This window comes from Peromyscus eremicus, unplaced genomic scaffold (genome assembly GCF_949786415.1).
Source record: "Peromyscus eremicus unplaced genomic scaffold, PerEre_H2_v1 PerEre#2#unplaced_4238, whole genome shotgun sequence".
Classification (NCBI taxonomy): Eukaryota; Metazoa; Chordata; class Mammalia; order Rodentia; family Cricetidae; genus Peromyscus; species Peromyscus eremicus.
Window position 1 is genome coordinate 192 of NW_026738471.1, and position 13,917 is coordinate 14,108.

The 13,917-nt window shown below is 58.0% G+C and overlaps 1 protein-coding gene across 1 annotated transcript; it reads left to right on the forward strand.

Annotated features, from left to right (window-relative positions):
* Positions 1 to 1,409: 1,409 nt before the first annotated feature.
* On the forward strand, positions 1,410 to 2,165 carry Diras1 (DIRAS family GTPase 1). Its single transcript, XM_059253265.1, has one exon. It carries the CDS (start codon positions 1,461 to 1,463, stop codon positions 2,055 to 2,057), a length of 597 nt encoding a protein of 198 aa, XP_059109248.1. The 5' UTR covers positions 1,410 to 1,460; the 3' UTR covers positions 2,058 to 2,165.
* Positions 2,166 to 13,917: the final 11,752 nt, after the last annotated feature.

Below are 13,917 nucleotides of genomic sequence, written 5' to 3' on the forward strand. Positions count from 1 at the left end.
CTCTGAGCAAGGACAGGAGAGAAACCCCAAGGAATCCCCAGGGCTAGTGCCATTGAGCACACAGTGGACTGAGCAGGGAGCCAAGGCACAGGCCTCTGGAACAGGAAGCCCCACTTAGCCCCAAGGCTTTCTCCGCTCAGCCTGGGCTGTGAGTCCCCGTGTCCCTGCTTCCAGGGACTCAGTGTCAGGATTTACACATCTGATTCCTGGATGTCCCCGAGTCACGAGGCAGAGGAGCCTTTTTTTATGAAGCGGGTCCCCAGGCCAGGCCCGATGCCAGTCTTCATGACATCTAGTGCCGAGTCTCCCAATGTGCTTTTGGTTTTTTGTTGGTGGTCGTGGTAGTTTTTCCTGTTCTGATGTGGGTTTGCTTACTTATTAGTTGTTTGTTTTTGTTTTTTGAGACAGGGTTTCTCTGTGTAGCTCTGGCCATCCTGGAACTCACTCTGTAGACCAGGCTGGACTCGAACTAACAGAGATCTGCCTGCCTCTGCCTCCCAGTGCTGGGATTAAAGCTGGGCAGTGGTGACACACACCTTTAATCTCAGCACTTGGTCTAAAGGTGTGTGCTGCCACAATGGCCTTAGATTTGTTATGTTGGTTTTTTAGATAGAGTCTCATTCTGTAGCCCAGAGTGACCCAGAATTCACTATCTGCCTGCCTCCGCCTCTCCAGTTCTGGTATTACAGGCGTGTACTATCACACCTGATTTTTAAAAAAATTTAAATAGGGTACACAATGTATCATCACAATTTTCACAATGAGATTCTTTTCACTGTATTTTTTCCTTCTGTGTTTATGTGTCTGTGCATCGTGTGTGTGCAGTACCCCAAGAGGCCAGAAGGGGGCATCAGGTCCCCAGAACTGGAGGCACACAGGGTTGTGAGCTGCAGTGTGGGTGCTGGGAACTGAAGCTGGGTTCTCTGCAAGAGCAGCTGGTGCGCTAACCTCTGAACTATCTCTCTAGCACCCCACCTTGAGGTTTTTGAGACAGGGTCTCTCACACATAAAAATGGGGCGGGAAGAAGGCGAGGCTCAGGGTATGAGGCGCTTGCACTGGTGTGGAGCAGGGCTGGGTGGAACCGAGGCCTGAAGTGGGACCCTGAGCCTGGGCGGAGGCTGATCTGTGCATTTTGTTACCTGGCCTCATCAGCACCTTCTCCAGCTCAGAGTCCCCTTGGGAACTCGGGGCCTTACTTCTGTCAGGGAGAACAAGCTGAGGTGTTGGCAGGGAGCCCGCCTGGAGAGCTGGGCTGCAGAGTCAGCCTGGCGGCAGCGAGGGCCACCCGGGACACACTCGGGTGGGACGGAGGAGAGAAAGTGCCTCCTGCGTCCTGACCGCTGGGACAGGGAGCTGTCCTGGGCCCAGGTGGCTTGACACATGTCCCTGTCCCTTCTCCAACAGGGTCGGTCTGGGGTTCTAGCAGCCGGCCCCGCACGCCCAGCCGGCTTCGGAGAAGATGCCAGAACAGAGCAATGACTACCGCGTGGTCGTGTTTGGCGCAGGCGGCGTGGGCAAGAGCTCGCTGGTGCTCCGCTTTGTCAAGGGGACGTTTCGTGACACCTACATCCCCACCATAGAGGACACGTACCGGCAGGTGATCAGCTGTGACAAGAGTGTATGCACACTGCAGATCACGGACACAACCGGCAGCCACCAGTTCCCGGCCATGCAGCGGCTGTCCATCTCCAAGGGTCACGCCTTCATCCTGGTGTTCTCGGTGACCAGCAAGCAGTCGCTGGACGAGCTGAGCCCCATCTACAAGCTGATCGTGCAGATCAAGGGCAGCGTGGAGGACATCCCCATCATGCTGGTGGGGAACAAGTGTGACGAGACGCAGCGGGAGGTGCACACCCGCGAGGCGCAGGCCGTGGCGCAGGAGTGGAAGTGCGCCTTCATGGAGACCTCGGCCAAGATGAACTACAACGTGAAGGAGCTGTTCCAGGAGCTGCTGACGCTCGAGACGCGCCGCAGCGTCAGCCTCAGCGTGGACGGCAAGCGCTCCAGCAAGCAGAAGCGGGCCGACCGCATCAAGGGCAAGTGTGCGCTCATGTGAGCCCGCCCCAGCCGCCGAGGGCCTGCGGGGCCCCTGCTCCCCTCCCTCCTCTCCCCTCTTAATGGACCCTCCCTCCTCCTCTTCCTCCTCCTCTCCCTCCTCCCCATTCTCCCCTTCCTCTTCCTCCTCCTCCCTCCTCTTGTTCCTCCTCTCCCTCCTCTTCCTCCCTCCTCCTCCTGCTCCTCCCTCCTCCTCCTGCTCCTCCCTCCTCCTCCTGCTCCTCCCTCCTCCTCCTGCTCCTCCCTCCTCCTCCTGCTCCTCCCCTCCCATCCTCCTCCTGCTCCTCCTCCTCCCTCCCTCCTCCTCCTGTTCCTCCCTCCTCCTGCTCCTCCCTCCTCCTACTCCTTCCTCCTCCTCCTGCTCCTCCCCTCCCTCCTCCTCCTGCTCCTCCCCTCCCTCCTCCCCTCCCTCCTCCTCCTGCTCCTCCCCTCCCTCCTCCTCCTGCTCCTCCCCTCCCTCCTCCCCTCCCTCCTCCTCCTGCTCCTCCCCTCCCTCCTCCTCCTGCTCCTCCCCTCCCTCCTCCCTCCCTCCTCCTCCCCTCCCTCCTCCCTCCCTCCTCTGCCCCTTCCTCCCCCTCTCTTCCCGCCCTGCCAGCCCACAGTAGGGCTGTGCTCCACTCCAGCACCTTCACCCCTCCACGGCTATCATCCCTTGCTGACACCTCCCCCTCTCTCTGCCCCCCTCTTCTATCTGCCCCCCACAACCACACACTGACCCCTGTGGATCGGAAAACAGGGACCCGGCTAAGGACCTGCTGTTCCGGCCAGGACCAGAGAGGCTGCCTCTCCTCTTCATCTCTGTCCCTTTCCCCGGGGTGTTCCCAGGTCCACACCCTGCCCCACCCCCACATTGATCACTGTGACCTCCTTCACGCTCCTCTTATTCTTTCATCTGGTCCTGTCCCTTCCCCGTGACCCCTGACCTGAGCCCTTCCCTGGGTCCAGGGTCCTCTTCTCCTGTCTGCACACCAGGGTGGATGGGCCCATGGGCTGGGCCTCAGGCCACCAGGCAATAAACACAGGGCCTGCAGCGATGCCCTGCCAGCCCCGAGCGCCACCCCTGGAATGGCAGACACCCACAGCACAAGCCCAGGACTGTCCTCGGGGGAGGCACATGGGGACCCGAGCCTGGAGTGTGGGGTGGCCGCCTGGACACTGCCCATCTGGACACCGGCCTTCCACGGAGACAGACGTTGGCACAGCAGTGCCTCAACGGTGACCCCAAGTGGGGGTTTGGGGCGCTGAAGACAGGGTGTCCAGCTGAGAGTCCATCAGTGAAGCCCCTGTGTGGGAGCGGGGGGGCCAGTGCCTGCTGCCCCGGCAGAACCTGGGCCCTTCACTGGTTATATGTACCCCAGAGATGTCCCCGTGTGTGCCCCGAGTCACGGAGCCTCTGTGGTATCTGCGAGACTGTCCGGGAGACTTGAGAGGCTCCTGGGCCCGTGTCCCACCCACACGAGGGTGACTGCAGACTCTTGTGTTCGTGTGACTTTGTGCGTGTGGACGGGTGTGTGTTTGGCTGCGTGGTGGCTTGTGTGTGGCTGTGGAGGGTACCTAGACATCTTGGTATGTGTGTGGATCTGTGTTTTCAGGAGTGGTGACCATTTATCTGTCAACCTGTCTGTTCGGCCTGTCTGAGGAGCACTGGGTCCCGTTCCAGGCTGTTGGCAAGCTGGCTTGTGGCTCAGACTGTATCAGTCAGCTAGTGCTGCGGAACAAGTGATGGGTGCCAGCACCGAGGCCTCGGCACACACGGTCATTACCTCACAGGGGCTGCAGGACAGGCTGGGGCTGGGGCCAGCTGGCTCCTCTGTCCTGTGTATGTGTGTGAGAGACAGCGGGAGACAGAGATAAAGAGACAGAGGGCCAGAGAGAGACAGAGGCAGAAAGACAGCTGCATCCAGGTGTCCAGGTGGGCCAACCTCAGTGTGGTCCCTCTGTCCTGCACACAGGGAGAGCTACAGCCGGAAGCCTGAGTCTGAGCATAGCTGAGCCCCGACCTCCAGCCAGTCCAGGGCCCCCACAGCCGTCTCCTGCTCCCTAGCCCCGGGAGCGGCTCCTGGCTGGACAGGGGGTCACAGCCCTTTCTCAGGGACACACCCTGATAGCACAATCTCTGGGCCACCCCAGGCCTCTCTTGCCAGCCTTGCCCATCCTGGGAGAACCAGGCTGGGTGGCAGGGGAGGCGGGAGCCCACCCTGGCTGCTGGCCGACCTGCCCAGGCATCTCTGGTGCTGGGGACCCCGCCAGGCCTCGCTTGCTGTGACCCACCCCTGCCCCCCGCATGTGGGAGCCCCGCCCTGTGTGGGGTCTGTGTACCGTTCTCTGTAGACCTTGTCTTCCTGCAATAAACATGTGGATCCTGCCTCCCCTGTGCCGCATGGCTTCCGTGGGGCGAGGAGCTGCCTACCGAGGGAGAGGGCTGGGGATGGTGGGTGGACATGGAGGAGGGGGGCATGTAATGGGTGGGGCACACCCAAGGGCACGAACAAGCATACTGAGCCAGTGAGAGCGGAGTCTCTTTGCCCTGAACCTGGACTGGGCTTTGCCTGCCTCCCTGGATCAGATCCCGGTGGCTCAGCTTCTCACCCAAACCTTCTCCATCTTTCCTGCCCAGCCGCCCCTCTGCCATTTAAAGGACAGAACGGGAGAACTCAGTCATCCTCTGTGTAACAGGCCCACGGTCTACCTGGTGCTGACCAGTCACACCACACGCAGCACTCACGGGCAAGGCGCCCGCCTTCTGAGTCCTCCATCTTCTGCCCAGCTTGTATAGCTGAGTGTGGTCACTCTGGCCTCGAATGCCAGGAGGCCACACAGGGAGGCACAAAGCCAGAAATCCAACATGACAGGCAGGGGCCGACGGGAAGCACAGTGGCTGGGAAGGTGACTGCTCTTGCAGAGGATCCGAGGTCAATTCCAAGCACCCCTCTAACAAGTCATTTTGCTGGGTGGTTGGCGCACGCCTTTAATCCCAGCACTCGGGAGGCAGAGCCAGGCGGATCTCTGTGAATTCGAGGCCAGCCTGGGCTACAGAGTGAGTTCCAGGACAGGCTCCAAAGCTATGCAGAGAAACCCTGTCTCGAAAAACAAAAACAAAAACAAAAACAAAAATAAAAAAACAAAATAACACACAAGAAAAAAACAAGTCAGGTTTCCTGAAACCCCACGAGAGAATCACTCTGCTTTGCAGCCTAGGATAGAAATCACGAGGCTCTATCTCCCAGGTTCAGGGAGAGATGCGTCTAAAGAAATAGGCAGAAAGTGAAAAGGGAGGACACTCACAACCTCCACTGGCCTCTGCCATGTGCACACCCATGTGTGCTTACACACTCACAAAGGCACATATACATAAACAAACCCCCAAACAACACAACAAAATTAAAACAGAGGAAAAGAAGAGACTGAGGCGTGGTCAGGATGGAGCCCCGCCCAGAATCTCCAGTGAGGGGCTGGGGGCGTGGTCAGGGTGGAGCCCCGCCTAGAATCCCCAGAGAGGGGCTGGGGGCGTGGTCAGGGTGGAGCCCCGCCTAGAATCCCCCAGGGAGGGGCTGGGGGCGTGGTCAGGGTGGAGCCCCGCCTAGAATCCCCAGTGAGGGGGCTGGGGGCGTGGTCAGGGTGGAGCCCCGCCCAGAATCCCCAGTGAGGGGCTGGGGGCGTGGTCAGGGTGGAGCGCTGTCCAGGGGTTCTGAGGCCAAAGACGCCATGCTCGTAACTGGAATAAATGGATGTGTTTTTCTTCCATGTAACATGTCAAGTTTGGCGGTGCCTCAATAGGTTGGTCACTGACAGGCATTCATGATGCCCTGGGTGCCACCCTCTGTTCCGCATAAGAGGCGTGATGTGGTACACACTCACTCACAGACACGCACACACACACACTCACACACATGCATGCAGGCGCGCACACGCTGGAGGTGGACAGGCCAGTCCCTCCAGTCCCGCAGTCCCGCCTGTAGTTCATGTGTGAGACCCTGTCTCACAAAAAACTATAGTTCACGGTACAGTTTGCTGCTCAAACTGGCCTGGAACTCACAGCAATCCTGCTGCCTCAGTTTCCTGACCACTAGGAGGACAGGTGTGCATCATCCTGGCATTCACGACGATTTGTTTAAACATTTACTTATCTCTTTATTCATTTATTATGTGTGTGCACATGTGTGTGGAGGTCGGAGCACAGCTTACAGGCGTCTGTGTTCCCCTTGCAACCTGTGGGTCCCGAGACTCGAACTCCAGTCCTCAAGCTTGGCCGCGAGTGCCTCCGTGCCCTGAGCTGTCTCGCTGGTCCGCATAGTGTTTTTGGTTTTGGCTTTTCGAGAGGTATAATATTTGTTGTTTTTGTTTTTGAGACAGGGTTTCTCTGTGTCCCGGGCTGTCCTGGAACTCCTCTGTAGCCCAGGCTGGCCTTGAACTCACAGAGATCCACCTGGCTCTGCCTCCTGAGTGCTGGGATCAAAGGCGTGCGCCACCACCGCCCAACTATTGGCTACTTCTCTTGAGGACTGGGGTTCCATTCCCAGCACCCAGTCTCAAGGCGCTCTTTTCTGGCCTCCACAGGCCTCTACAACCCGGTACACACGCACACACACACACACACACGCGCGCGCACATGCACGCACATGCACACACACACACACACACACACGCACACACACACACACACACACACACGCGCGCGCACATGCACACACACACACGCGCGCGCACACACATGCACACACACGCACGCGCGCACACACGCACGCACACACGCACACACACATACACACACGCACACACACGCACACGCACGCAATGCACACACATACACACACGCACACGCACGCAATGCACACACACATACACACACGCACACACGCACACACATGCACACACACGCACACACACACACACATGCACACACACACACACACGCACACACACGCACACGCGCCCGCGCGCGTACACACACGCACACACACACTCACAAAGGCGAAACATGCACACATAAAGGACATATAATTTTGGGAAAAATAAAAGCAAAATAAGGAAAACCCTGGCGACGGAACTGTCTGGGGCAGCCTGGGAAGTCGGGCCGGAGGGGAAGTGGGTGTGTCCACGGAGGCAGCTCTCGGGCGCCCTCTGGCGGCAGCTGGGCGCAGTCCAGCCTCCTGGGTCTACTTGGAATCGCAAGCTAAAAATGTGTCATTTTTGTAAATTACATTTTAGAATATTTATGTGTGTGTGTGCGTGCGCACGTGCACGACCATGCACGCATGCTCCAGCACGTGTGTGGAGGTCAGAGGACAGCTTATGACAGTCGGTTCTTGCCTCCCATCCTGTGCGCAGTGCGGATTGAGACGTTTCTCTGGCCCCTCTTAGGAGTTTTGCTTATTTATCTATCCATTTATTTATTTAGTTAGTTATTTATACTTTATGTGCATGTATGTCTGTGTAAGGGCGTCGGGTCCCCTGGAACTACAGTTACAGACAGTTGTGAGCTGTCCTGTGGGTGCTGGGACTTGAACCCGCGTCCATCTGGAAGAGCAGCCAGTGCTCAAAGCTGCTGAGCCACCTCTCCAGCATTAGTTAATTTTTCAAACAGGGTCTCATGTAGCCTGTTTCAGGAGCTTCAAACGCACTATGTAGCCCAACCTGACTTCAAACTCGGGGCAATCCCCCTGCCTCATTCTCCCACGTGCTGGGACCTTAGGTGAGGCCATCAAGCCCAACTCTGTACCTAAACTCTTTGAAGGATGTGTTGTTCCCACATCACCTGGTGCGCCCCGGACAGGTGACTCCTGTTTCCACAGTGGTTCCTGTGGAGGGGCCCGGGTCTGGGGACAGCCGGGTGGGGACGCCAGGCTGGGAGGGAAGAGGGATGGGAAGGTCCGGGCTTTCTCTGCAGGACGCGTGCGCAGGTGTGTGTGTCGCACGGTCGCTGGGATGACGGGGACCCAGGGAACTCAGGGGACACACTGTCATCCGGAGGAATCCTGAGGTCACCCTCCGAGGGGTCCCCGTTCGGTGTCCCTCCGGGTAGACGGCTACCCGCGGGGACACCCCAGATGTCTCCAAGGTCACCAGGGGAGCTCGGGGAGAACGCAGACCACGGGCTGGGGCATGGGTGCACCCCAGCACACAGGAGGTTCAAAGTCAGCCTCGGCTACACAGTGAGTTCAAGGCCAGCCTGGGCAGTGTAGTGTGACCCTTTCTCAAAATAAAAAAGATGGCTGAGGGCATAACCCAGTCTCAGTACTGCAAAAACACCCCCCAAAACCACTAATATATAGAGAAATAGAAAAAATAGAGATAAATATGGGAATACAGAAGTGATAAATAAACAAAGAAGCAAATTAAAAATTATTAATAGTTCCACCCTAACCTGGGTCCCCGCTCGGGATTCGAACCCGTTCCTCAAAGACCACATCGTGCTTGCCGCCCCTGGCTCTCTCGGCGGCGGCGTTTTCTGTTCGCTGGCCTTTGGTTCGGGACACACAGGGACGTTTTTCTAAAGTCCTGCCGAAGTGATGGGCCGCGGGGGTGAGCATTGCCACGACATGTGATACTCGTGCGTGAAAACGTCATAATGAAACCATCACACTTCCCAGCGAACGCACACCAATAAAATCCGCTCAAAAAAACCAAAACAAAACACAGGCCCGGCGTCCCGCAGCCCCGCCTCAGAGAGGCCCCTCCCACTGCACCACGCTTGCCAATCTTAGGTAGCGTAGCCCCGCCCTCCAGCTCGCGAATGGCTCGTGAGGATGCCACTCCCGCGTAAACCCCGCCCACTCACGTCTGAAGCCCCGCCCCACTCCCCGAGGCTGAGCCTACCAGGTTGTCGGCCTAAGGCTCCGCCTCCGGCCCCAGCCTCCGCCGTCCTGGCTTATGATTGGTCGTGGTGTTACAGAGGCCCCGCCCCCCTCCCCGAGGCCCCGCCCCGTGGAAGAGCCCTCTCCAGGCCCCGCGGCGCGTGCGGCTGAGAGGCGGCTGAGACACCGGCTGCAGGCAGGTGAGCTGGGCGCCGGGGAGAGTCGGGGTGCCCAGGCGAGGAGCCCAGGGCCAGTGCAGCCCAGCAGGAGTGGGGTGCAGTCAGGGGCGACTGAAGCGCGGTCGGGGGAGAGTGGGGTGCAGTCAGGGAGGAGTGGGGTGAAGTCAGACAAGAGTGGGGTGCAGCCAGATAGAAGGCGTGGGATGCAGTGACAGAGGAGTGGGGTACAGTCGGAAGGGAGTGGGGTACAGTCAGGGAGAAGTGGGGTACCTCAGGGAGGAGGTAGGTGCAGCCAGGGAGGGGTGGGGGACAGCCAGGGAGGAACGGGGGGGCGGCCAGGTTGGAGTGAGGTGCAGTTGGGAACGAGTGGGTGCAGCCGGGGAGGATCGGGGTGCGGTTAAAAAGGAGTGGTGCGCTACCTGTTTGCTGTCTCGTTGCACGTGGGACCCACACCTTGGGACAAGGATGTGCGTTGCTCTCGGGGCAGAGGATGCACGGGCTTAGATCTTGGGGTGTACAAAGTTCCAATGGCTGACTTTCCGAAACTTTCTGTGGGAGTTTTAGGGGCAATGACGTTAAGGTGCGTGGGCGGCACACCGCTGCTGCTGGGGGATGCTGGGGGCGTCGGTGTCCGGGGGCGTCGGTGTCGGGGGCGTCGGTGTCGGGGGCGTCGGTGTCCGGGGGCGTCGGTGGCCGCTGAACCAGGCTGTGGGGTCTAAGAGCCTGAGACTGTTGCCAAGTTCACCCGTTTGCGTCCACCGCACGGTCCGGTCCTCTCCTCTCTCTGGTGTGGGACTCTGCTCCTGCTGTTCCTCACCGCCCACCCTGGTGTAGCAGCTAGCCCGCCCTGGTGTAGCAGCTAGCCCTGGTGTAGCAGCTAGCCCGCCCTGGTGTAGCAGCTAGCCCGCCCTGGTGTAGCAGCTAGCCCGCCCTGGTGTAGCAGCTAGCCCGCCCTGGTGTAGCAGCTAGCCCGCCCTGGTGTAGCAGCTAGCCCTCCCTGGTGTAGCAGCTAGCCCGCCCTGGTGTAGCAGCTAGCCCGCCCTGGTGTAGCAGCTAGCCCGCCCTGGTGTAGCAGCTAGCCCGCCCTGGTGTAGCAGCTAGCCCGCCCTGGTGTAGCAGCTAGCCCTGGGCAGGCTCCCTGCAGTGTCCAGCCAGGGACTTATGTGCTGAGCCCTTCCTATGCACAGTGAGGGCCAAGATGAGTGTGAGGTCAGGTTGTCACAGAACCTTGTCCCCACCATACCACCTTGGGGTACAAATGGGAACCACCACCCTGGTGGCGGCAGGCACAGTCTCCCAGTCCTCAGGAAGCTGAGGCAGAAGCATGGTAGGTTTGAGGCCAGCCTGGGCTATGTAGTGAGTTCCAGGACAGGCAAAGCTTGCGGTGAGACCCCCTCTCCAAATAACAACAGTCGGCTTGCAGTGCGGTGTAAGGTCGCCTCCTCGCCTGGGTGGCTGCCTTGGATCAGGGAGGTCTTGGCACGCAGCGTGTGGGTCTAAGACTAAACAGCGCTTTAGAGCTCAGAATGTCCCACATAGAATGAACGGCCCGGAGGCCACAGCACAGAGGTCAGGGAACTGTGTGTGATCTAAATCAGGTTGAAAGTACATGGATTATGATAGCGTCCGGGGTAGAGCACCTGCCTAGGTTCCCCCAGTGAGGCGCTGGGCTCATATCAATCCTCCTGCCTCAGTCTCTCTAGTGCTGGGATTCAGGCATATGATCGATGCCCAGCCACCTACTACCATTTTTTACATGGTTCTTCCGGGTGGCTTGTATTGTTTTGTTTTTGAGACAAGGTTTTCAGTAGCTCAGGCTTCCTCCAATTCTGCATGCAGCTGAGGGGGACCTTGAACTCCTGCTCCTTCTGTCTCTCTCTTGAGTGTCAGGGTGACAGGTGTGGGTCACCACACTTGGCTCTGTGTAGCTCCCTGCCCCCACCTTTTTTCTTTCTTGAGACAGAGTCTCCCTACGTAACACAGGCTGGCCTGGAACTCACAGCGATTGCCCTGCCTCTGCCTCCTGAGTGCTGGGCTTAAATGAGTGGCCTTTAAATTTGTGGGTAACTGAGCCTGCATGCGTAGCAGGCATTGAAGTCTGCCCACACTTCTGTTTTGTGAAGGATCTTGGGGTCCCCTGATGGTCCAGTGCATTTTGTCAAGCGTGGGGTCCTGGCGTGTGGAGCCACAGCCCAGGTGATTGACACCCAGTGGGCCCGCTCAGCTTCGTGTGTATGCAGCGCAGAATCGTTTTTTGTGGCATACAGAGTAGAGCAGAAAAGGCTGTCGTCCCCACCCCCACCCAGGCGTTGTCCCAGGTTTTCTCTTTGTGTCTAGAAATAGTGACAGTTTGAAATGTCACTCACTGGGTTGGGGGCATGGCCCAGCATGCACCAGACCCTGGGTGCTGTCCCCAGTAACTCAAACAAAACATGATCCCAGAAGCAGGCGGCTCTCTGAGTTTGAGGCCAGCCTGGGCTACACAGTGAGACACTGTCTCTGTCGGGGTCGGGGGCGACCTTGGAACTTTCTAGAAAGAATGGCTACCACAGTCACTTCAGCATCCACCAGGCTCCGGCTGGTGTAACTTCACCGTCACAAGGGTCTGGGAGGACACTGCTTACTCGCTTTTCTTCTGTGGAAGGTTCACGCCCGAGTCTGTTAATGGCTGACCCTGGCAATTCTGGGTTCTAGTGGCGTCTGGGGCTTCCCTGGGCTGAGGCCTGGCTTCTCCTGGACTTGCGTCCTGTCACCCTCCCGTAGGGGCTGACGGCCGTTTGTGACAGTGACAGACACCTCCGCCGCCCTGTGGACTGGCCACTTTCTCCCTGGCTCCTGGGAGACCCGTCTGTCACCGTCATCCTCATCTGGTGGGGGTCAGGGAGAGGGACATCGGAGAGCCTTCTAAAATGGTTACCAGTGACTTCCCGAGGACTCTGGAAAGTGGATAATCTGATTGCTTCTCCTATTTTAAATGCAGGTCTGATTTGCATATTTTAAAATTCACCATTTTAAGCATAATAACTCAGGGTTTTCCCGAGCTGTCATTGTGTGCCGCCATGATCCGCACATGACAGTCTGATACTGCGTTCTCACCCCAGTATGAAGTCTCCCCCGCGACCCATCCATCGCCTCCATTTCATCGTCCTGCCCCTCCTCAGCCCCTGGCACCCACAGACACGCTCCTAGTCTTTGGTTTCTCCTGTACTGGACTGTGCGACCCTCACTGAGCTCCATGTCCTTGGTGAATTCATCCGAGCCCAGCTCTTGTTCACCGCCATGTGGTGTTCCACTGTGTGGACGGACCACGCCGTGTGGACAGACCACGCCGTGTGGATGGACCACGCCGTGTGGACGGACCACGCTGTGTGGACGGACTACGCTGTGTGGATGGACCATGCCGTGTGGACGGACCACGCTGTGTGGACGGACCACATTGTGTGGACGGACCACGTTGTGTGGACAGACCACGCCATGTGGATGGACCACGCTGTGTTTCCGTTTGCAGTCACCTGGACTGTTTCTGTCCTTTGTTGTGAACTGTGACGTGGAAGTGACTCTGTCCTGGTCATAGGTGACTTACTAAACCAGACTTGGACTGTTTGCTGTTTTCTTTCTGTGGGTGAGAGTGTGAATTTATCTATTTCCCCGTCCTGATCTTTCTCATCCCAAAGCCACCGGAGCTCGGAGTGGTGTCCACTCGCTGGGGCCACTGGGACCCGGTTTCTCTGATCTTTGGTCAGCAGCCAACACACGGACTGGCTCCAGGGTCTCGCTGGGACCTTGGTGGCCCTCTGGAGGCCCCTGACTAACCCACTGCCCCCAGCTCCACGCCCCACCCCCAGAGCCCCACTTCCTGCCCGCCCTGCTGCTCTGGCTCTGAGAACATTCCTTTCTCAGCCAAACAAAGGCCCTGTTGTCTGTTGTCGGCCTGCGCTGAACCCCAGAACTGTGCCAGGTCTCAGAGCACGTGATCTGAGGAGTGTGTGTGTGTGTGTGTGGTGTGTGTGTGTGTGTGTGTGTGTGTGTGGTGTGTGTCTGTGATCATGTGTGTGACTGTGTGTGGTGTGTGTGTATCTGTGTGTGTGGTGTGTGTGTGTCTCTGTGTGTGGTGTGTGTCTGTCTGTGTGTGTGATTCTGTGATTGTGTGTGGTGTGTATGCATCTGTGTGTGTGTGTGCTGTGTCTGTGTCTGTGTGTGACTGTGTGTGGCCTCGGGCGGTGGGTAGAGGTGGGAGGCAGAACTCTGCTGTCTGCCTAGCATTTGGAGACATGGTGCTCTCAGGCCTAAGGGACACACTAGGTATGTGGGACTGACCTGCCTGTCATCCTAGTTCTTGTGGGGCTGAGGCAGGAGGATCATGAGTTCCAGGTTAGCCTGAGCTACACGGTGAGACCCTGCCTGAAAGACCAAAGCAGGGGGCTGGGACATGCTCAGCATGTAGGCCTTGCTGAACAGCATGAGGGTAAGTCTGAATCTCCAGAGCCTTCATACTAAGCCGGGCATTGCCACACAGATGTCCTGGCTGTAGGACTGTGGGAGGCTTGCTGTCCCCAGCCGAGCTCCAGGTCCAGTCTGAGAGCTTATCTCAAGGAAATATAGCAGAAAGAGAGATCGAAGACAGCAATACCCAGCATCCTCCTCTGGCTTTCATAAGTGTGCACAGGCGACATGTACAAAAAACAAAACAAAACAAAAACATCAAAAAACCAATACCCCGGCCGGGCGGTGGTGGCGCACGCCTTTAATCCCAGCACTCGGGAGGCAGAGCCAGGCGGATCTCTGTGAGTTCAAGGCCAACCTGGTCTCCAAGCGAGTTCCAGGAAAGGCGCAAAGCTACACAGAGAAACCCTGTCTCGAAAAACAAAAAAAAAAAAAAAAAAAAAAA

Bases quoted from the DNA above. Each gene is read 5' to 3' on its own strand.
- Diras1 (XM_059253265.1), top strand. From the start codon at position 1,461: ATGCCAGAACAGAGCAATGACTACCGCGTGGTCGTGTTTGGCGCAGGC.